This window comes from Littorina saxatilis, linkage group LG4, assembly GCF_037325665.1.
Source record: "Littorina saxatilis isolate snail1 linkage group LG4, US_GU_Lsax_2.0, whole genome shotgun sequence".
In the NCBI taxonomy this organism is placed as follows: domain Eukaryota; kingdom Metazoa; phylum Mollusca; class Gastropoda; order Littorinimorpha; family Littorinidae; genus Littorina; species Littorina saxatilis.
This window is the reverse complement of record NC_090248.1, coordinates 58,487,638-58,515,216: the sequence shown is the minus strand read 5'-3', so window position 1 is coordinate 58,515,216 and position 27,579 is coordinate 58,487,638. Positions and strand designations below refer to the sequence as shown.

The 27,579-nt window shown below is 42.0% G+C and overlaps 1 protein-coding gene across 1 annotated transcript; it reads left to right on the top strand.

Annotated features, from left to right (window-relative positions):
* Positions 1–2,966: 2,966 nt before the first annotated feature.
* On the top strand, positions 2,967–20,991 carry LOC138965653 (muscarinic acetylcholine receptor M2-like). Its single transcript, XM_070337828.1, has 5 exons — positions 2,967–3,149; positions 12,849–12,888; positions 14,225–14,555; positions 16,463–16,661; positions 19,039–20,991. Exons 1-5 carry the CDS (start codon positions 2,967–2,969, stop codon positions 20,389–20,391), a joined length of 2,106 nt encoding a protein of 701 aa, XP_070193929.1. The 3' UTR covers positions 20,392–20,991.
* Positions 20,992–27,579: the final 6,588 nt, after the last annotated feature.

Here is a 27,579-nt window from a genome sequence, read left to right as displayed (position 1 = left end):
TGACAGTGCCGCCTCAACTTTCACGAAAAACCGGATATGACGTCATCAAAGACATTTATCAAAAAAATGAAAATAACATTCGGGGATTTCATACCCAGGAACTCTCATGTCAAATTTCATAAAGATCGGTCCAGTAGTTTAGTCTGAATCGCTCTACACACACACACACACGCACACACACACACACACACACACACGCACGCACATACACCACGACCCTCGTTTCGATTCCCCCTCGATGTTAAAATATTTAGTCAAAACTTGACTAAATATAAAAAGTACACGCATTTCAACGATTAAGTATACTAAAGTATGCCAGTGCAAGGCAATCTGAAGCACTGATTCTGATGACGCAAGAAGCAAGCAAACTGACGCTTTAGAAATCATTAACTTTTGACCGTGAGCGTATGATTTGTAAATGACAAATTTAGATGACAAACAGACGGTACTAGAGGCGCTAATACAAATCGTGGGCCAGCGTCAGCGTCTCTCGCCGCTGATCTCTAAATACACACCAAGGGCTAATTCTCTACACTTATATATATTTACCCGACCCTTGGTCTCTGCCGTCCATTACACAGACAAATGGGTGTATGACAACACTGACAGGCCTACTTTTTTCAGGTCAGTCTCCATCTGTACCGCCTTCTGTCCTATCATTTGTCAATTATTGATGGCACTCTATCGAAGACAAATTGATGCATTACAACAATGATAGGTCTACTTTAAAAAAAATCTCAATCTCTCCCCTCTTCTTAACTATCTTTTGTCCATTTCTGCTGGAAAATGTAATGGCACTCGACCAGCCTTGCAATTTTGTATCGATGTTAACCTTGACGCATTCCATTTTTCTCTCGCCCGCTTTTTCACGGGAATAAACACTTCTGTCGCTCTATCTGTTACCATGGTTTCTTGGAAATTAAGGTTATTCTGGTGTGTAATTACAGCCTTAGCTAGACATTGATTTAATTTTTGTTTCATTACTTCATTCCTGTTGCTGGGAAATTCGGGTGTTTTCTTACAAGTGCCGGGACATTTTCTACCTGTAGCAGCTGTGTGCGTGTTCAGGTGTGGTCAACTAACTGTATTCGCACGCAAACCCATTTTCACTTCACTGTTTTAAGTGGGTATTCCCTCTTGTTGTTTACCTATTATTAAAAACTGTTGTTCAAATTCAACTATTCGTCAGTTCACTGATATATTGGAAACCCATGGTCGTTTCCGTGTGTGAGAGAGAGTGTGTGTATGTGTGTGTGTGTGTTGTGCGTGGTGTGTGTTGTGCGTGCGTCATGCATGTATTGTAGATCCACTTCAAGCCTTTTCCACCAGTGTTATAATTGGTAAAGCACTCTGTCCTTCTTTCCATATCTCAGTACTTTACACATTTCAACCATTATATCTTGACCTGATTTTTTTTATCCGGGCATCGTGTTAACATACAATAAACTGAGCCTAATAGCCTTGCTTTATAGCCTTTCATTTAAACTCAACACTGATTTGTATTTAAAAATATTTGGTATTGCTTGCTGCAATTTATCACTCACGACAGAGGATTTCTTTCTTTATTTATTTATTTGGTGTTTAACGTCGTTTTCAACCACGAAGGTTATATCGCGACGGACGACAGAGGATAGAGAGGAAAGGCCGCATGCGTACTGGCCTTGAAAGGCCTTCCAGGTATCAAAGGAAGAAAAAGTCATGACTTATTCAATCAGTCAATTATTTATGACAAACGACACACACCAATGTCACATAAAAAGAGAATAAAAGAAACTAAGAATGTATTTTCAGTAACTGTCATGCAGTCATTCATTAAAAAAAACAACAACATACTTCCTGATGTCCGTAAAAAAAAGTTCATTCATATTCTGAACAGGAAGCAGTCAAGATGTTGGTGTTTGATATGTGTCCAAGTCGATGAATGATCTTATCCATTGCAATGGCCTGGTTAGATCTGAGACTGGTGAGTCGAAATGTTTACACGGAATTGACTGTGCCGTTAACGTTTCTTCTCACAGTATCATAATAATACAGTCAGCAGTATAAACGCAAATCCAGACCCCCCGCGGGTTAGGGGGAAGAATTTACCCGATGCTCCCCAGCATGTAGTAAGAGGCGACTAACGGATTCTGTTTCTCCTTTTACCCTTGTTAAGTGTTTCTTGTATAGAATATAGTCAATTTTTGTAAAGATTTTAGTCAAGCAGTATGTAAGAAATGTTAAGTCCTTTGTACTGGAAACTTGCATTCTCCCAGTAAGGTAATATATTGTACTACGTTGCAAGCCCCTGGAGCAAATTTTTGATTAGTGCTTTTGTGAACAAGAAACAATTGACAAGTGGCTCTATCCCATCTCCCCCGTCGCGATATAACCTTCGTGGTTGAAAACGACGTTAAACACCAAATAAAGAAAGAAAAGCAAATCCAGAATGTCACTGTCCGCTGTTAGGTAAACTCACTATAACATGCTTTCCGAATTGTTTTCACGCTAACAGCTGTGCCTTTAATCATTCTCCTCACAGTAATAATCAAAGATATGAAGTTAGTAGAATAAACGCAAATCGAGAATTTCAATAAGTACGGTATAAAAGCAAATCTAAAATTTCACTGTCTACTGCTAGAAAAACTCACTATAATTAAGATGCTGTCCGAATTGTGTCACGCTAACAACTGTGCCTTTAACATTTGTATAGTCAGTAGTATTAACGAACATCCACATTTTTACTGTCTACTACTAGGAAAACTCACTAAAAATTAAGATGCTGTCCGAATTGTTTCCACGCTAACAACTACAGTCTGTAGTATAAATGCACATCCAAATTTTCACTGTCCACTGTTAGGAAAACTCACTATACCTTGACCGTAGTTGTTCCAGTCGACTTAGTGGATCCTCGATGCGTCAGTGGACAGGTACGTGTGTATAAAAGCTCGGGGCGATAAAGTCACTCCCCGCGGACAACACCGATGATGGCAGTGACAAATTCCACCCGGCTACCCGAGGTGAACAGTACGGGGTGGCCTGAGAACCACAGTGTTTCCTGGGATTCCCCCGCAGAGGGAGAAGGAGGAGGGGGTATTGGTGTGACGAACATCGTTATTGGAACGATTCTGTACATCCTCGTTGCGATGACAGTGACTGGAAACGCTATGGTGAGTTTTGCTGTTGCGTTGTTGAATTTTTTGTGTGGGGTTCTCTGTATCTTCTTCTTTTTCTTGCTCTGTCTGAGTGTCTGTCTGTCAGTCTCAGTGACGAGTGTGTGTGTGTGTGTGTGTCAGTGTGTGTGTGTGTGTGTGTGTGTGTGAGTGAGTGAGTGTGTGTGAGTATGTATGTGTGTCTGTGTGTGTCTGTGTGTGTGCATGTGTGTGAGTGAGGAGTGTGTCTGTCTGTCTGTCTGTCTGTCTCTTTCTCTATTTTTGTCTTTGACAGACAGACAGACAGACATACCGATAGACAGACAGACAGACATACCGATAGACAGACTGACAGATAGTCAGACAGACAGACATACAGCCATACCGATAGACAGACAGACATACCGATAGACAGACAGACTGACAGAGTCAGAGCCAGGGAGAGAACACATCCGTGTCTTCTTGCAGTTTACTTTAATTGGCAAACTATTTCCCAAAGAAATCAGACACGACATGGATTATTGGTAAACACGTTAGTCGAAATGCATCCACATCCATATATCATGGAACCATCAGACGTGTGAAGAGTAAACAGTGCTGTTCATTACAGGGGATTACCTTGGCTCAGAAAGCAGGAAGTGATTGTGTGTGTGTGTGTCACGTGTGTGTGTGTGTGTGTGTTACGTTCCATCAGGAATCCAAGATAGCAGGCATTGACGTTTTAAGTGATCAGCCGGTGAACAAATTAAATCGAGACCGAAGAGGAAAGTCTTAGAGGAGAAGATGCAATGCCGAGAGAGAGCGAGAGCAATCTGTTTGATAAACAAAAGACAAAAATAGCCATACGCAGCCTTTTTGGTTTGGTTGTTGTCTGTTGCTCTATTTTGAGAAATACTACCACGAACAAAAAGGGAAAATCAGCAAGTTCAGTTAATGTTGCATGCTTATGTGATTATAAGATGAAAGATACAGACAGACAGACAGACAGACAGACAGAGTTAGAAAGAGGAAGAGTACATGACAATGTCTACTTGCAGCTGACTTTAATTGGCAAAATGTTTCCCAAAGAAATCAGACACGACATGGATTCTTGGCTCACACGTTTGTCGAAATGCATCCACATCCATATCATGGAACCATCAAGCGTGCGAAGAGTAAACAGTGCTATTCCTTAGTGGGGATTTCTTTGGCTCAAAAAGCAGGAAGTGATTGATTGCTTGTGTGTGCGTGCGTGCGTGTGTGTGCCACGGTGTGTGTGTGTGTGTGTGTGAGTGTGTGTGTATGTGTGTGTGTGTGTTTGTGTGTGTGGGTGTGTGTGGGTGTGTGTGGGTGTGTGTGTGTGTGCACTGACTTGTTCGATTTCATTCTTTGATGTGCCATTATTTATGTGTTAAGACCAACATCTTTGATCCGCCCATGAAGTCTGCTTCTGATTCAAATTATAGAGATCGTTAAATAAAATCTTTTTGTGTCTGATATCTTTAATTTGTTCGGTTACTATGTATACGCAAGCAGGTGTCGATTTTCTAAAATAAAGAAACAAACAAACGGAATTTGCCAAGGACATTTTGTAATGTCAGTAAACGGAATCAAACTCATGTCATAAGGCAAACAGATTTTAATATCACAATTATTACATGAGTAAATAGAAATAAAAATGAATAATTAAACACAAACATATAAAATAAATACTTAAACGAATAACACATCAAGAAATGCTAAAAAAAAAAAGAAGGATATTAAAATACATCCATCGAACCGAATTAAAAGAAGGAAGAGAGAAAAAAAAACGAGGAATAAATGAACAAATATATGAACAAATATAAATAATAAACAAGTCAATAAATCAATCAATAAATACATAAATCACTTGACCATATTTTCAATTGAATATCGATCAAAGCGGTTTGTTATGCGTTTTTCCAGTTTTCTCCAATGCGCTAACTTACAGTACACTTTTGAAAATCCAACGCTTGTATCTCTTTTGTTGTGGACGAAGTGATGATGGAATTAGCAGCAATGAGAATTTAAGGACTTGTTTTGCAGACCGTAAAGAACGGCTGGTACGTCAATGGGTGTTGGCGCAAAGGTACAAGAAAGGCATGCATAGGCATTGAAACATGTAAAACTTTAATAAAGAATAATATCTTGTAGGGCACAGTCAGATGAATGGAGATGATAATTGCCGCCGGTTGTTCTTTTTTTCAAAACCGTTGCGAAATGTGAGTCCCGATTCACCGTTTCCCCAGTGGCCTCTCGATCCCCTTTTTTTTCTTCGCGATTCGCCGTTTCTTTGTTAGCCTTCGGCTCCCGATTCGCCGTTTCTTTGTTAGCCTTCGGCTCCCGAATCGCCGTTTCTTATTTCTCATTTTCGCGACTGATTCCCAGCTTTTTTTTTCGCTTTTTTTTTCGATTCGCCCTTCGCTTTTTTGCCTTTTTTCGTTTTGCCGTTTCACAAATGTCGCCTTTGTCTAATCTGCCTTTCTACCAGAAGCCGGTGCAGATGACTGATTACAACGAAACACAAACATACCTGGATAGCGCGACTCTGTTGCTGCTAGTTATCCACTGGGAGGAGGCGACCCGAATTTCACAGCGATGGGACATTGAAGTAGTTAAAATGTAAACAAAACGAAACAAAAAGAAATTCGGTGACATGAATGTTCAATGATACTTAATAGAGGTTTCCGGCCGGGAGAAGGACCAAATACTCGTCTTAGCCTTTGTAACATTCTGTTTGGCGTTACCAGCTCGCCCCCCCGGGAACAGATCGGGCGTTACACCGGAAGTCTGAGACCTGAAAATAGACGTCCTCTTTGGCTGGATTTAGGGGGGTTTCCTGTATTCTGGAACCCCCCCACCCACTTACCAAGCAAATGTACCTTTTTTTCTCTCAAAGAGAGACCCACAATATCCCTTTCAAATGCTAAATTTTAACGGCATCTGTGGGGCAATAATAGCTGTAGGGCAATAATAGCTGTAGGGCAATAATAGCTGTAGGGCAATAATAGCTGTAGGGCAATAACAGCTGTAGGGCAATAATAGCTGTAGGGCAATAATAGCTGTAGGGCAATAATAGCTGTAGAGAAAATTCGAGGTCGAAGAGGAAAAAGGAGAAAATCTAATGCCGATAGAGAGAGAGAGAGAGAGAGAGAGAGAGAGAGAGAGAGAGAGAGAGAGAGAGAGAGAGAGAGAGAGAGAGAGAGAGAGAGAGAGAGAGAAAGAGAAAAAGAGAGAGAGAGAGGGCGCACCGAGAGAGAGAGAAAGAGAGAGAGAGATTGACGGAGACAAAGAGAGAGAGAGAGAGAGAGACAGACAGACAGACAGACAGACAGACAGACAGACAGACAGACAGACAGGCAGGCAGACAGGCAGACAAACAGAGACAGACACAGAGATACACAGAAGAACAGAAAAACAGAGATAGAGACAGACAGACAGAGACAGATATACAGACATAGAGACAGAGACAGAGACAGATATACAGACATGGAGACAGAGACAGAGAGACAAAGACAGAGAAAGGTGTAAATGCATTTCCTTCGCAGGAAAGTTGCTCAGTGTAGAAGTCAGCTTCGTAAGAAATGGGAGAAAAGAAAGGTCCACACCCAGAGCAATTAAGCTGAAGGAGGAGACAAGAAGTACAAACATCTCAGGCATTATTCTACGTAATGTTAGTGTCTCTTCTTTCTTCTAGTTGAGATGAGTTCACGTCAGTGCATTAAGATCATTAACACTTTAAGCTTGAATCTATTTTTTATTCGAATTTTTTTTATATTGCGCAATTAAGTTACTTCCATTACTTCCAAATATACGGTAAAATTGTCGACGTAAACGAAAAATATCGTGCACAGAAATGGTCTAAGTGAAATGTTGTGAGAAAAATATGTTTACGATTATCGTTGACAGTTTTCACAAAGAACTCCCATTGATTATCCGTCTTCTTTTGCAAAGCAAAAAAGTAGTTTCTTTTGGTCCATCGACCTTTTTATGAAGAGCATGACAACGAAGAGGAAATTAAGGCTTTTAGAAGAAAACCCCACCAGCATCCTTCTTTCGACAAATGAACTACGACTTTAAATTACAATCATGTGCATTGCACAATTCGTTGGTTTAAAAAACAATACATTCACTCACATATGCTCAAAAAATGTCTCAACGGTCTCGTCCTTTCGCGAGAGATATACTCGATATTGATTATTCGGGATCTGACTGTTTGTGCTTGCCTGCGTGTGTGTGTCTGTGCGTGCGAGTGTGCGGACAAAATTAAACTGTAGCGGTTTCGCAGCATGAGTTTGTCTGACCAAGTTTGTTCTTTCCGACGAAGAACGCGTTAAAGACTAGAATGCCGTGTAAGTAGAAATTATAAGCTGATTATATTTTACTCGTAGTAAACCTTTTTGCCACTTTTTTTAATTGAGGTACAATTCAAACTGCTTTTCTAAGTACAGGAACTTATATCGATCAAAACGCCTTCCCGTATTACTAAGATTTACCGACAAAACGGTTATACTGGATGTTATGTCAGTCTTCAGGCAGGTTTCACGGTAATCAGACTCTTTGATGTGTGTAAACTTTGCCTTCAAATTACTTGCTTACTGTGTTGATTTTCATCATTTTTTCTGCTTGGCATGAGTAAGTATGGTATTTGCAATACAAAAAACAAAACAAAAAAGCTAAAATGTTTGTTTTTGAGCAATTATTTGGGCGAGTTTTTCGAAGCGAACGTGTGAATCCTGACAGACACCATTTCCTTCTGTCACATGACCCCATTTCAAAATGTGATTCAAGCAGACACGAAAATAACACACAAAACTTATGATAATGGGGTTATTAATTCAATTAATACACAAGGTTAGTCTCTGACTAGATAAAATGACGAAAAAAATATCAAATAGGAGCATAAAACCGTTTCTGGAAAAATGTTCAATCGCCACCGAAAGCGTCTGTCGGAAAAACCCCCACGTGCTTTGTTTGAAAAGCAAAGCCTAATTTTACACATCGCGTGCTTTTGTCTTTGTTATTCTTGCTTGTCAACATCATTTTATTGATGTTCTTCACTGGAAAGCAGGTGTATCATCAACAGTATCACAAAATCGCAAAGAATGAACATTTTTGTTGTGATCCGACCGGTGTCTGTAGACTGAATCACACGTTCGGCAAACTTCGTTTTTAACGGAAATAACAGAGCCTTTCATCGGAAACGACGTTTCAACCGCTTCAGATTGTATGCAGGAAGAAAAAGAGGAATGCGATACCCAGTGAGTAAAACATTTAATCGTTTTTAGTGCCTTTTGATCAAGTTTTGTTGCGTCTGTCAGCAACGTTCGTCAACCCAACGTTCGACACAGCGACGCACGCATAAGGATTTCCAGCGTTTGCATTAGGAAAGTGAGGGATTTGTGAGTTCGTTTGCATAATTTCAATCGCTAGTAGGTTTTCCCTTCGTCTCCCATTCTTGTGTGTACATGTTATTGGCATTTCATTGTGTAAATTGAAAGTTTGTGAGTAACAGTAGTACAATCTGTCGAACGTTGGCGACGGTGACAGACGGAAATATCGAACGTTGCCTTCAATGACAGAAGGGCTTGGCGATCGTACTTTCGATTCGTAGGAACACAATATAGAGACAGCAATATGCGCTCGTTACCACAACGGTCATGAACCGGTGTAACACGACATTTTTACTCCACGAAAAATTGACTCCGGGCAGGTTTCACGGTATTGAGACATTCTGTTGACTGCACAATGTGCTCTGATTTCTAACTTGTACCAATTTTTTTATATGCTATGCAAAAATGAGTCATTTTGAATAAAATTCTGAGAAAAAAATCGTTTGAGTTGTTTTTGTTGGCATTTTATGCACATGTGTATGGAAGCGAACGTGTCAGTGAATCCTGACAGACGCCATTTTCTTCTGCATGACAGCAGCCAACCTTTGATGTGAAAAGAGAAACACAAAGGCACTCAATTCACACTGAATGGTCATATTTGATAGCAGAGCTGCAATATCTAATCATACAAACAAACAAAAAAGCCCAAATATGAATTTTGCATTGCATATTTTGCACACAAAAAATCCAATCGAGAACCGGAAGCTGTCTGTCTGACACTAAGTCTTCACAGATAAACTAAGTAAGCTGCTTTGCCATAAGAAATGATAACATGATTTTATTTTGACATTGAAAACACACCTTCATAGTCTGTACTTCATTGGAAAGCAATTACAGTGACCGAAATTTCGCGAAATTTCGTGCCGTGTCCATTTTTGGGAATGTCCGACCGTGGTCGACCAACGATCGCTACTATCACTTACATTGTAATTTCCGGGAAATCCTATGCCGGATGTGACGTATTACACACTTATCAAAGTTGAGGCCCAATGCGGGATTTGTGCTAACTTTTTTCAGGTGCGATTTTGTTGTTTTTATTGCCTTTTTGTTGAGTACTACTCCGTCTGTCAGCAACGTTCGCTACCACACGTTCGCCACTGCTTCATGCTCGATCAGATTTTTGTTTTTAGCTTTTTTGAGTCACTTGAGAAAAAGTGACTATGTAATCGGTCAGTGTTAGTCTGTCCGGCCGGCCGTCCGTCCGGCCGGCCGGCCGTCCGGCCGGCCGTCCGTAGACACCACCTTAACGTTGGACTTTTCTCGGAAACTATCAAAGCGATCGGGCTCATATTTTGTTTCGTCGTGACCTCCAATGACCTCTACACTTTAACGATGGTTTCGTTGACCTTTGACCCTTTTCAAGGTCACAGGTCAGCGTCAAAGGAAAAATTAGACATTTTATATCTTTTCTCGGAAACTATCAAAGCGATCGGGCTCATATTTTGTTTAGTCGTGACCTCCAATGACCTCTACACTTTAACGATGGTTTCGTTGACCTTTGACCTTTTTCAAGGTCACAGGTCAGCGTCAAAGGAAAAATTAGACATTTTATATCTTTGACAAAGTTCATCGGATGTGATTGAAACTTTGTAGGATTATTCTTTACATCAAAGTATTTACATCTGTAGCCTTTTACGAACGTTATCAGAAAAACAAGGGAGATAACTAGCCTTTTCTGTTCGGCAACACACAACTTAACGTTGGGCTTTTCTCGGAAACTATAAAAGTGACCGGGCTCAAATTTTATGTGAACGTGACTCATTGTGTTGTGAATAGCAATTTCTTCCTGTCCATCTGATGCCTCATATAATATTCAGAACTGCGAAAGTGACTCGATCGAGCGTTTGCTCTTCTTGTTACAGATTATAGACGTTTGATTAACGTTTTCTTTGCAGTTCTGGATTTCTAACCGGTGTCTCTTTGCTGATTTTGCCGATTCACTTTTCATACACGAGCGAGAAGTTGCTGTCAGCTAGCAGACGTTGCAAACGTAGGCAGTACTGACAGGCGGAATTGTTTTTCACTTAAAGTTAAAATAAAAATAGATTTGTTTTACATTCTGTATTCATATATGTATGCAATAATCATTATTTTAGAATAAAACGAGCGAGTGTCTTTTAATGAAAAAAAAGTGTTCCTTGTTAATGAAACATGTACGAGGGGTATCTTGAAGTCCTTGGAATCTTATATTAGCGCACAGCCCACCGTTAATTTCACCACGCCATTTTCTCGAAAGATCCTTCCTGAGCTGTGACACACGTTGACATTCTGTAAAAATACCTTTCAAAGATTTCGGCGTGAGTGTTTTTGCCGATGCCCTAAATGACCCTCGTTTACTCTCGGACAGCAGCATCAAGGCTCTCGTAAGGGTTTCCTCAGAGCTTTTTCTTTAAATGTGAAAACAGGAAAACGTCAAACGGGGCATATTCAGGAAAATATAGTGAATGCAACTTCAGGCAGACATCCTAATTTGTAAGAAATTCGATTACGGGATATTTTAATGGACATAGCATCAACCCTCAAGACTCGTGTTTGGCGCCAAACTTAAAACACCACGGGCAGGCAATGATGCTTGTACTACTCTAAGGTAACCGTACGCTGCTCCCGGCCTTATATAATTGTGGCGATTTGTCCTTGTTTTCCAAAGAAATATGACCACCTTCTTCTTGCCAGTGTTCCGAGATGGGATCAGCTCGTTACTCCCCCGTATCGCTACTCCCCCGGCTCGATACTCCCCCGGCTCGTTACTCCCCCGGCTCGTTACTCCCCCGTATCGCTATTCCCCCGGATCGTTACTCCCCCGTACACAGAAAATGACTGGATAACCCTGTGATACTAAGTTGGCATGAAATATTGTTCCGTCCCCCCCCCCCCCCCCCTGTCCAGCTGTTTTGTTTGTTTCCTTGTTTGTTTATCCAGACAATTTCTCCGGAAAAACAATATTTCATGCTAACTTACTATCACAGGGTTATCCAGTCATTTTCTGTGTACGGGGAAGTAACGAGCCGGGGCAGTAGCGATACGGAGGAGTAACGAGCCGGGGGAACATGATAACGAGCCGGGGGAGTATCGAGCCGGGGGAGTAGCGATACGGGGGAGTAACGAGCCGGGGGAGTAACGAGCCGGGGGAGTAGCGATACGGGGGAGTAACGAGCCGGGGGAGTAGCGATACGGGGGAGTAACGAGCCGGGGGAATAACGAGCCGGGGGAGTATCGAGCCGGGGGAGTAGCGATACGGGGGAGTAACGAGCCGGGGGAGTAACGAGCCGGGGGAGTAGCGATACGGGGGAGTAACGAGCCGGGGGAGTAGCGATACGGGGGAGTAACGAGCCGGGGGAATAACGAGCCGGGGGAGTATCGAACCGGGGGAATAGCGATACGGGGGAGTAACGAGCTGAGCATCTCGTTACTCCCCCGTATCTCTTCTGCTTAAAATATATACTTTTTTTTCAAAGATGTACTGTACACGAATGTACAGGAAGATCTGACAGTTGTAAGTTCTTTAAACATGCTCTCTCTCTCTCTCTCTCTCTCTCTCTCTCTCTCTCTCTCTCTCTCTCTCTCTCTCTCTCTCTCTCTCTCTCTCTCTCTCTCTCTCTCTCTCTTTCTCTCTCTCTCTTTCTCTCTCTCTCACTAACTCTCTCCCTCCCTCTCTCTTGAAAATTCAATTAAGTAATAACTGCATTACTTAAGTGTAATAAAAAGGCACGGGGGGGGGGGGGGGGGGGGGGTAACGATACGGGGGAGTAACGATACGGGGGAGTAACGATACGGGGGAGTAACGAGATGCTCCCTTCCGAGATCACCAATAGTTGATAGGGGTGGAGCCGTTTAGGAACATCACAACGGCTGATCGATGTGTTGCCAGGGGTCAGATTGATAGACCCAAGTCCCCATCGCCTTCGACAACATTCATAAAACCCTTTACACTCTCTAGGCTATAGTGACAATTGGAGAATATTTGTATGCACATTCCGAGACATACCCCCTTTTGTGCAATAAAAGAGCACGGGCACCCACTGTCTGCAACGCTCGTGTACCCGCAAAGGCTTGTGCTAGATCACATTCAATTACCTATGTGTCCTTTGCCTCCGTGTGTGTCCTTTGCCTCCGTGCATCATCTCTCTTCAAGGTTTCAGCGACAGCAACGTTTCTTGCAGTAACAGCATTCAACTGTCAGTCTGGCCGGGTGTCATCTTTGAAGACGTGTCTACCCGATTTAAATTCATTGTACCAGTTGTAAGTACTAGTTTTGAAAGCAGCATTCTTCCCCAAAAATTCCCACAATATTCAGTAGCTGTTAGAAACGTAACAATCCTTTTAGAGATGTGTATACATCATTGTTGTAAACTCCCTTTTTGGGAGCTCCATGACAGGCAAATATACATGGACGGGTAGTGTTCTTCAAGAGCTGTTTTCTTTGAAAAGGAAACTTTGAGATACATGAACATTTGTGTCATCGCCGATGAAAGGTTGCCGTATGCATACGTCATTGTAAATATCATGAGGTATTACCAGGAGCTTGGAGTCTAAGGACTTCCAGAGAACACCCTAGGTATCTTGGCTTTTCTTGCTGTTTTCGAAATTAGGGGGTATATATACTATAAGTTGATTTCTGCCATTAAACAATTGATAAAGAAGTATTTATCTGTTTTTATCTTGTACACACATAAATACACTTTCAAAACATTTGACTTTTGTTAGTCTATGGAGACCTTGATATGTGAAAAAGACCATTTCCCTGGCCAATTTAGGTAAAACTCGCGTTCGGATCGAGGACAGCATCATGCAAACATATAGACAGCCCAAGACAAGTAACTTTGTAGTGAATATCTGTTATATGTTTGAAGTTTATTTAAACCATTTAGTATTAGTGGTTTGCTGTCTTCTTTCTGGAGTCAGGCTTGCATCAAGTTTGTTTGATCGATTTTCACGTTTTGAGGGCAACTTTTGTTTCGCTTGATTTTCTATGGAAAAACCCCACTGCGTATAATATTTTTCTTTGTTTTGTGTTGTACTGAACCTAATTAATTAAAATAACATCCATTTTCACAGTATTTCACAGTTTTATTTTTGACTGGAAGTGTGAGAGAATGGGAAATGACTGAAATCAATACCGTGAAACCTGCCTTTAGACCTCAGCCAGATACTTTCACGCCAGCTCATGTAGTTGTGGAAGAAATGTTATGTCCAGTGACTGGATCTTTTTCATGGATGTCTTCAAGAAATGCTTTTCCTGTCGACAGACAGACAGACACACACACACACACACAGACACAGACACACGCAGACACACAGACACACGCACACACACACAGACACACACACACACACAAACAGACACACACACACACACACACGCATGCACGCACGCAATCGCACACACACACACTCACACACACACACACACACACACACACACACACACACACACACACACACACACACACACACACTCAAAGTAATGATGATAATAATAATAATAATGGACATTTATATAGCGCTTCTCCACAGCTCGAAGCGCTGTGCAAGTTCAATTTATTCAATTTACAAGTTCAATCAAAAACACAACACGATATATACACAACGGCACACACACACACACACACACACACACACACACACACACACACACACACACACACACACACACCTCCCTCCCCCTATCTCTCCTTCCTCTGTCTCTCCATCTCTCACAAGACGTGTATCACGTGCAGGTACTACTAGCCGTGGCGCGCAACAAACGCCTGCAGACCGTGTTCAACATGTACATCGTCAACCTGGCCGTCACCGACATCCTGGTGGCTCTCCTCGCCATGAGCTTCTACACCACGGAGAACATGCTGGGCTACTGGCCCTTCGGCGAGTTCATGTGCGGCGTGTGGATCTTCTTCGACTACGGCATGACCTTCGCATCCGTCTTCACGCTGATCGCCATCTCCGTGGACCGCTTCTGGGCTGTCAAGTGGTCCATGCACTACCGCAGCAACAAGACAAAGAAGAAGACGTTCCTTGGTATCGCTCTCACTTGGTAGGTGTATGCTTTTTTTTGGCAAGTGGCATTTTGCAAGAGAAAAGCCGCGGTAAAAATTCCGCTCTCCAGTGCTCGAGACTTTACAAAAAAGCAATCATTGTTTGCGGTTAATCAAAAAACAACGCTAAGCGAAGCACGAGTTCAAGAAACAATTCTAAGACCAGACAAATGATTTGATCAAGAAAGAGAGAGAGAGAGAGAGAGAGAGAGAGAGAGTAGAGAGAGAGAGAGAGAGAGAATTTGTGTGTGTGTGTGTGTGTGTGTGTGTGTGTGTGTGTGTGTGTGTGTGTGTGTGTGTGTGTGTGTATGTGTGTGCAGCCGTGATGATGCGGGTGAATGCGTGTATTGTTATCCCCAGACCATTTACCTTGGTCTGCGTTAGGGAAGCATCGATATCGGATTCGCTCAAGTCAAAATGGGTTCATGTATGGGTTCATAAGGATTCAAACAGCCGTTAAGTAAAAAGAAAACTTGGACTTGCATGTGCTTTAGTTAAAGAATTTGATGAACAGTTTTATCTGAATTATACCCGGAAGTCGGCCTACTACGGTCTTAGCAGCGGCGAGAGATCAGACGCAATCGTATTTATCCATCCATCTGATTTACCCCCTGCCCCCCCCTCCCCTCCCCTCCACACATTCCTCCCCCCCCCCCGTCCCCGCCTCTCACCCTCTCCACACTTGTATCCCAATCTGCTTCGTACTCCTTCAACCTTCTGCACCGACAATGTCTTCTTTCTCTCCGAGAACTCGCTTCCTTCACAAATGATCTCTTACATAAATACGACTTGAATACATTTTCAAGCTCCAGGCTTTTCGAATCATCTCCCAGAACAGCCTTTGATCTTTTCTGGTCTCTTGTTGTATTGCTGTATTTCTGGGATCAGTGCATTGAAGCGGGCACAGTTTAAATGTCAAGATACACTCTGTATTGAATGGCAGATAAAAGACTACGTTTGCAAAAGAAATCCAACCCTATTGAGGTTGTGTAATCATTTGCACTGGTATCTAATCTCGGTAAGTGAGTGTGCTGTCATTATTTTCTCTGCCCTCCCACGAGTGAAGTTGGCTTTCAAAGTTTTATTTTGGAATGAAAACATTCGGTCTGTATCGATTTTTCTTGTATTCGGTGCTGAACCCATCGAAGTCCATTTAGTTTTTTTTATTCACGTTTTGCTCTCAGTCTCTTCTCTGGTCATCAGTTCTCTTGAGTTGAAATTGATGGCTGGTGTATTGTCTGCCAGTCGGTGTGTCCGTCCGTCTGTCTGACTGTACATTTGTCTGCTTGTCTGTGATTTCATGGCTTGTGTCCGCTTTAATACCTGTCTATCTGCGTTTTTGTCTAATAATAATAATAATAAATAACTTTTCTATAGCGCGAGTCCCATCAATTGGCTCCAGGCGCTTTACAGATTCCTTATAGAATAAACTAGCACAAATCAACAAGCATAATGTCTTTCTCTCTTTCATCTCTACCTTAACCCCCCCCCCCCCACTCACCCCCTCCCACGTTGTCTTTGCTTCTTTTTTTTTTACTGTAGAGTTTCTTTGCGAAAAATCCAATATTTAAGCCCTCACGGCGCAGCCATTGGGGGCATGTTCCCGGGTTTACCCCGACTTTAGATGAGATACACAAGTGTATGAGTGCCTAGGTGGTACTTACACCGAGGTCTTTTACGAACCACTGTGGTGACACGGAGGTGGGACATGGATACCGTATCTGGGTCTGCACAAAAAGTTGACCCGACCCGGATTGGAACCTGCGACCCTAGGATCACAAGTCCAGTGTTCTAACGCCGTACCTGAGCTACATAAGCCCCCCAGAGATGCTGTAGCTTGTCATCAGCATATATACTCAAGATTAATGACTTGTGTAATGTCTGTATGTCCGTCTGTGACCCACAGGGTGTGCATGCTGGTGCTGTGGCTTCCACCATGCATCACGGACCGCTTGGCCAACAGTCGGCCCGGGGAGTGCATCTGGGAGCCCTCCAACAACAAGGAGTTCGTCGTCGTCGTCGCCGTCATCGGGCATCACGGCTCATGCTTCAGCATCCTCTTCTGTTATGTCAGCGTCCTCGTGCTATTGCGTCATCGCGCTAAGGTGGGCGTAAGCAATCTTATTGACTGTGAACATCTGTTAGATAGTTACACACACACACACACAGACACACACACAGACACACACACAGACACACAGACACACACACACACACGCATACACACACACAGACACACACACACGAAGAGGCACACACACACACACACACGCACACACACACACACACACATACACACACACACACACACACACACACACACACACACACACGCACACACACACACACACACAGTCAGTCATACCATTGGAAAAAAACCGTAATGCATGTACATTCAGGGTAGACAGGTGCAGAAACAGTGTTGTGGAGAGTCCAGAGGCGGGATCTGAAAAGGATCCGGAATGATACTTGAAGTACGTTTGGTATGTAGGTGTAACCGAGTGCCAAATGTAACTTACCCTGATCACGGGGTCAAATGTAACCGAGTGCCCCTTTCTCTCCAAACTCAGGCAATCAAACAAACTGACACAGGTTAAATTACCAGGTTCTTTATTTCCATATGATGGTGAGGGGAAATGTGTGGGAAAGCGGGGGTTTACCTTCAGTACAAAACTTCCAATATATTACTCTCTAGAACTGGAACAACCCCAAACAACACTCTAAATCCTTTAATCTAAAGCTATGCTCTAGATTCCCACTCTAGAACTATGCTTTAAAACAACACTTTAAATCCTCCCTCCAAACTACACTCTAGAACTCTACTCTGAATCCTCACTCTCAACTTTAGTCCAAAAAAATCAAAAGACACAATAAAACTCTAATCTAAAACAAAGTCTAAAAAACAACCTAAAAACAATTCCCCAAAAAACCAACCTAACAAAACCTAACTGAACCCCTCTAACGAAACCTAACTGAACCCCTCTAACGAAACCTAACTGAACCCCACTAACGAAATCTAACTGCACCCCTCTAACGAAATTTAACTGCACACCTCTAACGAAATCTAACTGCACCCCTCTAACGAAACCTAAATGCACCCCTCTAACGAAATCTAACTGCACCCCTCTAACGAAACCTAAATGCACCCCTCTAACGAAACCCCGTCGCACATTCCGCCATTCTGTAAATCACAGAATGCACGTCATAAGCATACATAAACAACTCAACAATTTCAACCACCACAAACTAAATCCTTTAACAACAACAAAACACATCATTCCTTCCGAATAACATGCCTACAATACGTTCTCTCAAACACTCAAACGGTTTTCTAAAACATTCAATAAACAAAAGGTTTCCCGAACATTCAACTCACAAAACAATCTACTTGAACATTCAAATAAATCCTCCCAAAGCAGGTCACAACCCGCATACTTTAACGCTGTTTTACCCATTATATAAAAAGAATAGCATATGAATAACATACCCGTCTCAGAAAAGTCACATTACTGTTCCCTTTCTGCTCGTAGCAAACCTGCCACGCGACCGCTCACTGGATACGTCTGTTCTGTTCAAAGCACCAGCGAAAAGTAAATGCCCCAACCCACAACATCCCGCGTGCCTACGTCACAAGGTTAAAACAAATTCAACTCAGAGGGGTGTCGGGTACCGAAAAGCGATCATTTTACCTATGCAAATTAAAGGATCGGCTCTTCCGCCAGACCATTTCAATACAGACAAAACACAGTCTCGGAAACCTTAATTGATCCCCGATAGTACAGGTTTGAATCCTCGATAGTACAGAGGTACCACGAGTTCACAAATTCAAACAGATGCACAAAAGTACATGTGTACCGTAACTGTCGTCGGTCACAATCTCACATCTAGGCATAACACTATAAAAGTTTAGAAGCAATTCGCCTTATTTTTCTTGAAAGCCATCGCTTCCTGTTGTGCAATTCCACCAAATTGACGTCGAAACATCCGGGTTTCGACCTTTAACTCGGCTGACACCTTCTTTAGTCGGAATTGAGTAATAGTAAAAGCGCATACGAATGTACAGGTAATTGATGGGCCTTTTTGTGTGTGCCAAAGTTGCTTAATTTAGACTATTATGAATGTTTGTCGATTCTCTAAACTACAACTTTCTGCGGTCTTTTTCTTCTGCGTTCCAATCGGGGTTGATTCTGGGGGTTCTCTCATTTGAGTGGCTGTAACGTACCCATGTAAAGTATATTTTCAGTCTGAAAAAAAAGCCAAATTTACAAAGCCAGTGCCTCAAATTGTCAAAATGTCACGGGTATCTATTGTGAAAATTGCAGCTGAGGAACAAAACGTGTCGCAATATTGTTTGGCACAGTTTATCTCATCATCTGAATTTTGATTTGCGCTTAGAAAGATTCTTGTTGCGATTGATAAATTCATTTTTCCACAAATATTGTGTTGTATGTAGTGTAGATTTGTTTCCTTTTATTATCCCAGGCTCTAATATCACTGACTCTTGTTTTTGTGTGCGTGTTTTGCTTCTACCCCTTCCCATTGGTCGTATTCCTAAGTAATAAGTTATTTTCTTATCGTGTCAAGGTGGGCATCTTCACCGTGAAAAAGACGGACGCCGTCACGGTTGCTGAAGCGTCCAGCTTCCATCCACCCGTGAAAGGCCCCTCCACGCGAGCTGTACCTGAGACCTCCATCACTGTCGACCTTGCAACAGAGGCACGTGACTGCGGTAGAGGTCAAGGTCATCGGGGAGTTCCTCACGTTGGACCTTGGCCTGCAACAGCTAACGGTCTTCTGGCGGTACAACCTGCTCCTAACAAGCATCGTAGTGAAGCTGAACCGGCGACAACTAACGGTCATCTAACAGAACATGCTGGTTTGAGCAAGCACCACACTGATGCTGTGGGGACAAAAACAACAGCATTGACACCCGATGATTCTGCATCAACAGATACTGATCTTTACAATGGTTCAACTGCAGTTCAACTAGACACACAGTTGTCCAGAGTGAACGGGCCTAAGTCAGAGAAAACCGATATTGTGATGCAGCCTTCCTCAAAAGATTCCGAGGACATTTCTCAAAGGAACACGTCGAAATACAACGATTCTGTAGAAACTGGCGAAACGCAACAAGAAAGCAAATTCACACACAACAACGAGAGGACCCCTGCTACTGATTCACATGCGAAGGGGCAAGCTGAATTAAATGGTACACAACGAGAACATGAAACCGTATCCAGCAGCACCGAAAAACAGACACCAAACACAGATGGAAAGGAAGGGATGTCGACAAATCTCAATCTCAAAGTCAATGGTGAAGCTGAGTCTGTGTCAAAAAGGCCTCAAAACAACGAAATCAGTCCCACCGATGAAACCAAAGCTGCACCAATATCCTCAAAAGGCAACAACGAAATCACTCTGCATGATGACATTAAAGATGTACCCAAATCCCCCAAAAGCAACAACGAAGTCACCTTCAAACGATCGGAATTTACAGAGGTGACACTCAAAACCCCAGACGAGCAACCACCAAAGACGTTGGGGAAGAAGACGAAGAAGGAGGGAGGCAGCAAGGACAAACAGGAAGGCAAGTTCGGCAGCAAGGAGATGAAGGCCTTCGTGACGTTGTCCTACATCGTCATCTCCTACTTAGTGTGCTGGGTCCCGTTCCACGTGGTGTTTGACGTCAGTGCGGTCAGACCCGATCTGGTTCCGGACATTGTGTTCACCGTCACCTTCTGGATGACCTACCTCAACTCAACTATCAACCCCATCCTCTACAACTTCTCCAGCAAGGACTTCAGGAACGCCTTCAGGGACATGTGTAAGAGATGAGCGTAACTGGTGTTTTTCAATCTCGTACTTCAAGTGCTTTTGTTGAACTGCACAGCTTCTCTGCGGAAGACTTCAGGATGGCATTCAGGGCTTTTGTGACAGACAATTAAATGTGACCCTCCACCACGAAATGAGTCGCATGTCACCTCGCGCGGTTCTGCGCTAGGCTTAAATATAAGTCCGGGGAGTGTCTGGCAACAGTGTGAGGGTCACCTTAGTCACAGGCTTATAACTCAAATAGTTTTTGCTCTTTTCTAAAACGGTTTTCACCACTGGATAGAGCATAAACAATTCTTTAGGAAAATGTAAAAATATGAAAATCATGCAAAGGTGACATGCGACTCATTTCGTGGTGGAGGGTCACAAATGTGAAGATTCTGAGTCAAAAGAACCCATCCTCTTCTACTTCTCCAATAAAGACTTCAGGGGTATGTGCAAGAGAAAAGTGTGTTCTTTAAACTGCACATCCCCAATTGGGAAGACTTTAGGGCTTTTGTAGGAGACACATTGGGAAGACTTTAGGGCTTTTGTAAGAGACACATTGGGAAGACTTTAGGGCTTTTGTAAGAGACACATTGGGAAGACTTTAGGGCTTTTGTAAGAGACACATTGGGAAGACTTTAGGGCTTTTGTAAGAGACACATTGGGAAGACTTTAGGGCTTTTGTAAGAGACACATTGGGAAGACTTTAGGGCTTTTGTAAGAGACACATTGGGAAGACTTTAGGGCTTTTGTAAGAGACACATTGGGAAGACTTTAGGGCTTTTGTAAGAGACACATTGGGAAGACTTTAGGGCTTTTGTAAGAGACACATTGGGAAGACTTTAGGGCTTTTGTAAGAGACACATTGGGAAGACTTTAGGGCTTTTGTAAGAGACACATTGGGAAGACTTTAGGGCTTTTGTAAGAGACACATTGGGAAGACTTTAGGGCTTTTGTAAGAGACACATTTGGAAGACTTTAGGGCTTTTGTAAGAGACACATTGGGAAGACTTTAGGGCTTTTGTAAGAGACACATTGGGAAGACTTTAGGGCTTTTGTAAGAGACACATTGGGAAGACTTTAGGGCTTTTGTAAGAGACACATTGGGAAGACTTTAGGGCTTTTGTAAGAGACACATTTGGAAGACTTTAGGGCTTTTGTAAGAGACACATTGGGAAGACTTTAGGGCTTTTGTAAGAGACACATTGGGAAGACTTTAGGGCTTTTGTAAGAGACACATTTGGAAGACTTTAGGGCTTTTGTAAGAGACACATTTGGAAGACTTTAGGGCTTTTGTAAGAGACAAATTTGGAAGCACCTACATCATTTTCAAGCTTGGTCCGTTCCTGAGGGTCAATTTTGTCCCCTGTACTGTAGATAGTTTTTCACGTATGTGCTTTGCGCGCGTGAGTGCGTATGTTTGTGATAATGTATTATTGTGCAATTTGTGTTATGTAGTGCGTGTGTGTGCCCGTGCGTGTGTTTGTGATAATGTTGTATAGAGCAATGTGTTATTCATTCGCAATGTGTTATTCATTGATATGTGTGTGATTGCACGCTACGTACAGTTTACGCCAACATCAAGTTCGTTATAGATAGAATACACTTTAGTATCGCCTTGATATGTCAATGTGATTTTTATTGTAACAGCTCCATGTGATAGTTAAGTAAACATATAGTGCAATATTCAACCACACGTGTTTTATGTGCCTCTTTTGAATGTTCTTGTTCTTGTAATTCTATTTCGGTGTGTATTTTATAATCGTTGACAGGCAGGTTAGATGTGTCGAAGGAAATTTTCCGTTTAATGTATTCCTTTTAATGGACAATAAAGTGCTGTTATTGTATTGTTGTTGTATTGTTGAGGGACTACCTTGAACCTTGAAGTTACTGTCCTCGTGGTAAACGTCGCTGTCCTACGGTCTCGCGGGGCTAAACACTATTGACCTCTTTTCTATGAACTTAAAGTAACTGTCCTTGTGTATGGCGAGACGTACGTGTAGGACAGCGACATGTTTATTACCTGTATATTTATGTTTTTCTTTTGACATCAGCGTAGATGTGCACGAGCGTATCAGAGACGTTTGCAAAAGTACAGTTTACTCCACTTCTTTTGCATTAATGTTTTAGCAGAACTGGACACATACAAGAAATGAGTACACAAGGGCTCCCGCAACGACTTCAGAATTTCCGTCAGGGTCATTTGACAAAGCTGAGTTGTTTTGATGTGCTGTAAGAGTTTCCTTTGTGAAGACTTTAGGTTGGCCTGTATAAATATGTCAGAGTCAATGTAGAACCCAAGATCTCTGGCCTTCCCTGACAATGCGACAGATGCTGAGCCTCACTGAATGGCAGATGGAAGGAAGATTGTGACGAGAAGAAGAGGTTGAAGAGGCAAACAGAACTGCTTAACAAAATGTGCAAAGTGTTCGACATCAAGTTGTCTACAACTTGTCTAGCAAGGATTTCAGGAATGCTTTCAGGGACATGATTGCGTGAGAGATGAGTAAGCCACTCTTCAGGCAAGGGCTTGAGTAATGTCTTTGTGGGCCTTAGAAAAGCGTCAAGGACATGCGGCTTAGATGACTGTGCAAGAAAAGAGAGTACACAGTTTACTAAACATGTACACAATTTATCCAGCAGACCCTTGAGAAATTCCTCTTAGAACATTCACGTAGAAGAGATGAGAGCGCAAGTGTTCATGTTCATACACGGATTTAAATATGAATGTATCATGATATGTCAAAAAGATGAGTTTACCCAGTGTAGTGTACAACTTCCTGGGAAAGACCTTGTTAATCCCTCGTGGATATGTGCAAGAGATAGGAATACAATTTCTCCAGCAAAGATTTGAAGAATAGCTTCAAAAATCTGTATGAGTAATGTATACATGAATATCTTCTTCAGCAAAGACTTTACGAACGTCTCCAGTGCAAGAGATCAGTATCTAATGAACGGTACATCTCTAAATTCGTTTAGAAAGCGCGCAGAAATATATGTAAGAGATGCTTGCACACGGCTTACTCAACAACATTTCCAGTAAATACCTCATAAAAGCCTCCAGAGACACTATATACTTCAAATCGCGTATTGATTGTCAAATTCGCTATTCACTGAGCCAGTGTGGATCCAGTCTTGACCCAAAGCCGACATGGCCTGTCAATATCCCATATATTTTTTTTCAAACCTCATTCAGCAGAATTAAATTCAAGGTCAAAGGTTCACACGCAAGGAAGCTTTTAGTTTTCTAAAGTTAGTAATATTCCTTTCGGCGCCCTGTCTCTTTGGAAGACACATGGATACGCAAAAATAGTCACTACATAATATATCCAACTAAGATTTATGAAGGAAAACAGGAACAACAAGAAATTCCTGCGAGGTAGGAAAAACACCCCCGTCAAAGGGAAATAACCTTCTCAGTTGGTGGCAGTGACTGAGTGAGAATGGTTATTTCCCTTTGACCATTAAGATGTGCCTCTATAAGTCCTTGTATAATTTTAATCCACCAATAACTCCCTAACCGTGTGTTTGACTGGTCCCAATATTTGTAAGGACCGTCTCAGGAATGTATAGAACCTGTTCACCAAGTTTGGTGACGATCGGTCCGTTCATTCTTGAGATCTATATGCGAACACAAACATACAAACACACAAACAAACACATCGACCGAAACCTATACACACCCCTATACCGGGGGTGTAATAAATAAAGCCGAGTCTTGTAACAAACTAGGGACAGTGGTATATCTGCATTTCACCTTCACATTTGTGTTCATGGAGTAGAAAGAATCAAAACTTGAATTCAATAACAAGAGGAAAGAAAGTGTCATCAGTTTTTAAATGTGGATCGAATGCAGCGTGCTGCATGCTGATAACAGAAAATAAAATATCGAATATTCTTGTTTACGAAGAAATAGGAATCCTTGTGTTTAAATGAACCGTCCTTCCCGCGAGCACTGCCATGTTCACTGCCACAAATCTGGCCTGTTTTTATTTGTTATTGATTGATTGATTGATTGATTGATTGATTACATAGGGGAAGAGCCTTCTTTCATTTGAACACAATCCAACAGTCTAAACCCTGTCTGATTTCTGTGTAGAGTGGCAATTTATTCACTTATTACATGGGAGAAGAGCCTTCATTAAGTTGAACACCAGCCAACAGTCTAAACCCTGTCTGGTTTCTGTGTAGAGTGGCAATTTATTCACTTATTACATGGGAGAAGAGCCTTCATTAAGTTGAACACAAGCCAACAGTCTAAACCCTGTCTGATTTCTGTGTAGAGTGGCAATTTATTCACTTATTACATGGGAGAAGAGCCTTCATTAAGTTGAACACAAGCCAACAGTCTAAACCCTGTCTGATTTCTGTGTAGAGTGGCAATTTATTCACTTATTACATGGGAGAAGAGCCTTCATTAAGTTGAACACAATCCAACAGTCTAAACCCTGTCTGATTTCTGTGAAGAGTGGCAATTTATTCACTTATTACATGGGAGAAGAGCCTTCATTAAGTTGAACACAAGCCAACAGTCTAAACCCTGTCTGATTTCTGTGTAGAGTGGCAATTTATTCACTTATTACATGGGAGAAGAGCCTTCATTAAGTTGAACACAATCCAACAGTCTAAACCCTGTCTGATTTCTGTGTAGAGTGGCAATTTATTCACTTATTACATGGGAGAAGAGCCTTCATTAAGTTGAACACAAGCCAACAGTCTAAACCCTGTCTGATTTCTGTGTAGAGTGGCAATTTATTCACTTATTACATGGGAGAAGAGCCTTCATTAAGTTGAACACAATCCAACAGTCTAAACCCTGTCTGATTTCTGTGTAGAGTGGCAATTTATTCACTTATTACATGGGAGAAGAGCCTTCATTAAGTTGAACACAATCCAACAGTCTAAACCCTGTCTGATTTCTGTGAAGAGTGGCAATTTATTCACTTATTACATGGGAGAAGAGCCTTCATTAAGTTGAACACAAGCCAACAGTCTAAACCCTGTCTGATTTCTGTGTAGAGTGGCAATTTATTCACTTATTACATGGGAGAAGAGCCTTCATTAAGTTGAACACAAGCCAACAGTCTAAACCCTGTCTGATTTCTGTGTAGAGTGGCAATTTATTCACTTATTACATGGGAGAAGAGCCTTCATTAAGTTGAACACAATCCAACAGTCTAAACCCTGTCTGATTTCTGTGTAGAGTGGCAATTTATTCACTTATTACATGGGAGAAGAGCCTTCATTAAGTTGAACACAAGCCAACAGTCTAAACCCTGTCTGATTTCTGTGTAGAGTGGCAATTTATTCACTTATTACATGGGAGAAGAGCCTTCATTAAGTTGAACACAAGCCAACAGTCTAAACCCTGTCTGATTTCTGTGTAGAGTGGCAATTTATTCACTTATTACATGGGAGAAGAGCCTTCATTAAGTTGAACACAATCCAACAGTCTAAACCCTGTCTGATTTCTGTGTAGAGTGGCAATTTATTCACTTATTACATGGGAGAAGAGCCTTCATTAAGTTGAACACAATCCAACAGTCTAAACCCTGTCTGATTTCTGTGTAGAGTGGCAATTTATTCACTTATTACATGGGAGAAGAGCCTTCATTAAGTTGAACACAATCCAACAGTCTAAACCCTGTCTGATTTATGTGTAGAGTGGCAATTTATTCACTTATTACATGGGAGAAGAGCCTTCATTAAGTTGAACACAATCCAACAGTCTAAACCCTGTCTGATTTCTGTGTAGAGTGGCAATTTATTCACTTATTACATGGGAGAAGAGCCTTCATTAAGTTGAACACAAGCCAACAGTCTAAACCCCGTCTGATTTCTGTGTAGAGTGGCAATTTATTCACTTATTACATGGGAGAAGAGCCTTCATTAAGTTGAACACAATCCAACAGTCTAAACCCTGTCTGATTTCTGTGTAGAGTGGCAATTTATTCACTTATTACATGGGAGAAGAGCCTTCATTAAGTTGAACACAATCCAACAGTCTAAACCCTGTCTGATTTCTGTGTAGAGTGGCAATTTATTCACTTATTACATGGGAGAAGAGCCTTCATTAAGTTGAACACAAGCCAACAGTCTAAACCCCGTCTGATTTCTGTGTAGAGTGGCAATTTATTCACTTATTACATGGGAGAAGAGCCTTCATTAAGTTGAACACAAGCCAACATGCTAACCCTGTCTGATTTCGGTGTAGAGTGGCCATTGTTTTGTTTGTTTGATTTCGATGCTGACATCAGTGTCCATTTGAATTGTTAATTCCGCAATCAATTCCCACTCTGTACAGATTGGAACAACACTATGGATTGTTGATATGTGTCCATGTGGAATGGTGCTTTTATTCCACGTAGAGAACTAAACAAGTGATCCTTGGGTCAGGGGTTCGAATCCAAGCCGGGACATTTTGTTAATAAAGAACAGAAATAAGAGAAAAGCTTTCGCATGTAGTGCTCACGCGAAGGAATGGAGGTTTAAGAGGTTGAAGTTGACCTTTCTGGCTGGAGAGATATCGGAGTTATTTAAATGACAACCTCCATCAGACCATACGGCGAAGTTTGCGTAGAGCAGCAGGATTGGTGTTGATGGGTTGGGGGGTATGAGGAGGGAGAGGGATGGGGAAGGGGGGGGGGGGGGTAGTGCACCTAAGGAAGTCATGATGGTGCACATATGTCCAAGTGCAATGGGACCAGTCGCGTTAGCTGTACAGCATTAGGCCAAAAAAAAATTGTCTGTTTACGGTAACATAGGCACACAAAAAAATAGGGTCGGTAGGTCGGGATTTTTATTTTTTTTATTTGTTTTCAACATATTTTTAAGTTATATTGCCAAAAAAATGATTTTTTTTAAAAACATTTCCCAAATGCCAAAAAAAAGTCTAGGGTCGCGCGAAAAAATAGGGTCGGTCGGGATACAGTAAACAGACTTTTTTTTGTTGTTGGCCTTAGCAAGTTATTTGTCATTTGTGGGGATTTGATGACCTTCTTTTCCATTTCCACCAAGGTCAGGAACACAGCACGCACGCACGCCACACACGCACGCACACACGCACGCACAAACACGCACGCACAAACACACACACAACTGACGTATGCACGTACGCACATACGCGCACACGCATACACACGCGCGCGCGGACAGAAAAACGGACAGACAAAACAGACAGACGGACAATCAGACAGACAGATACAC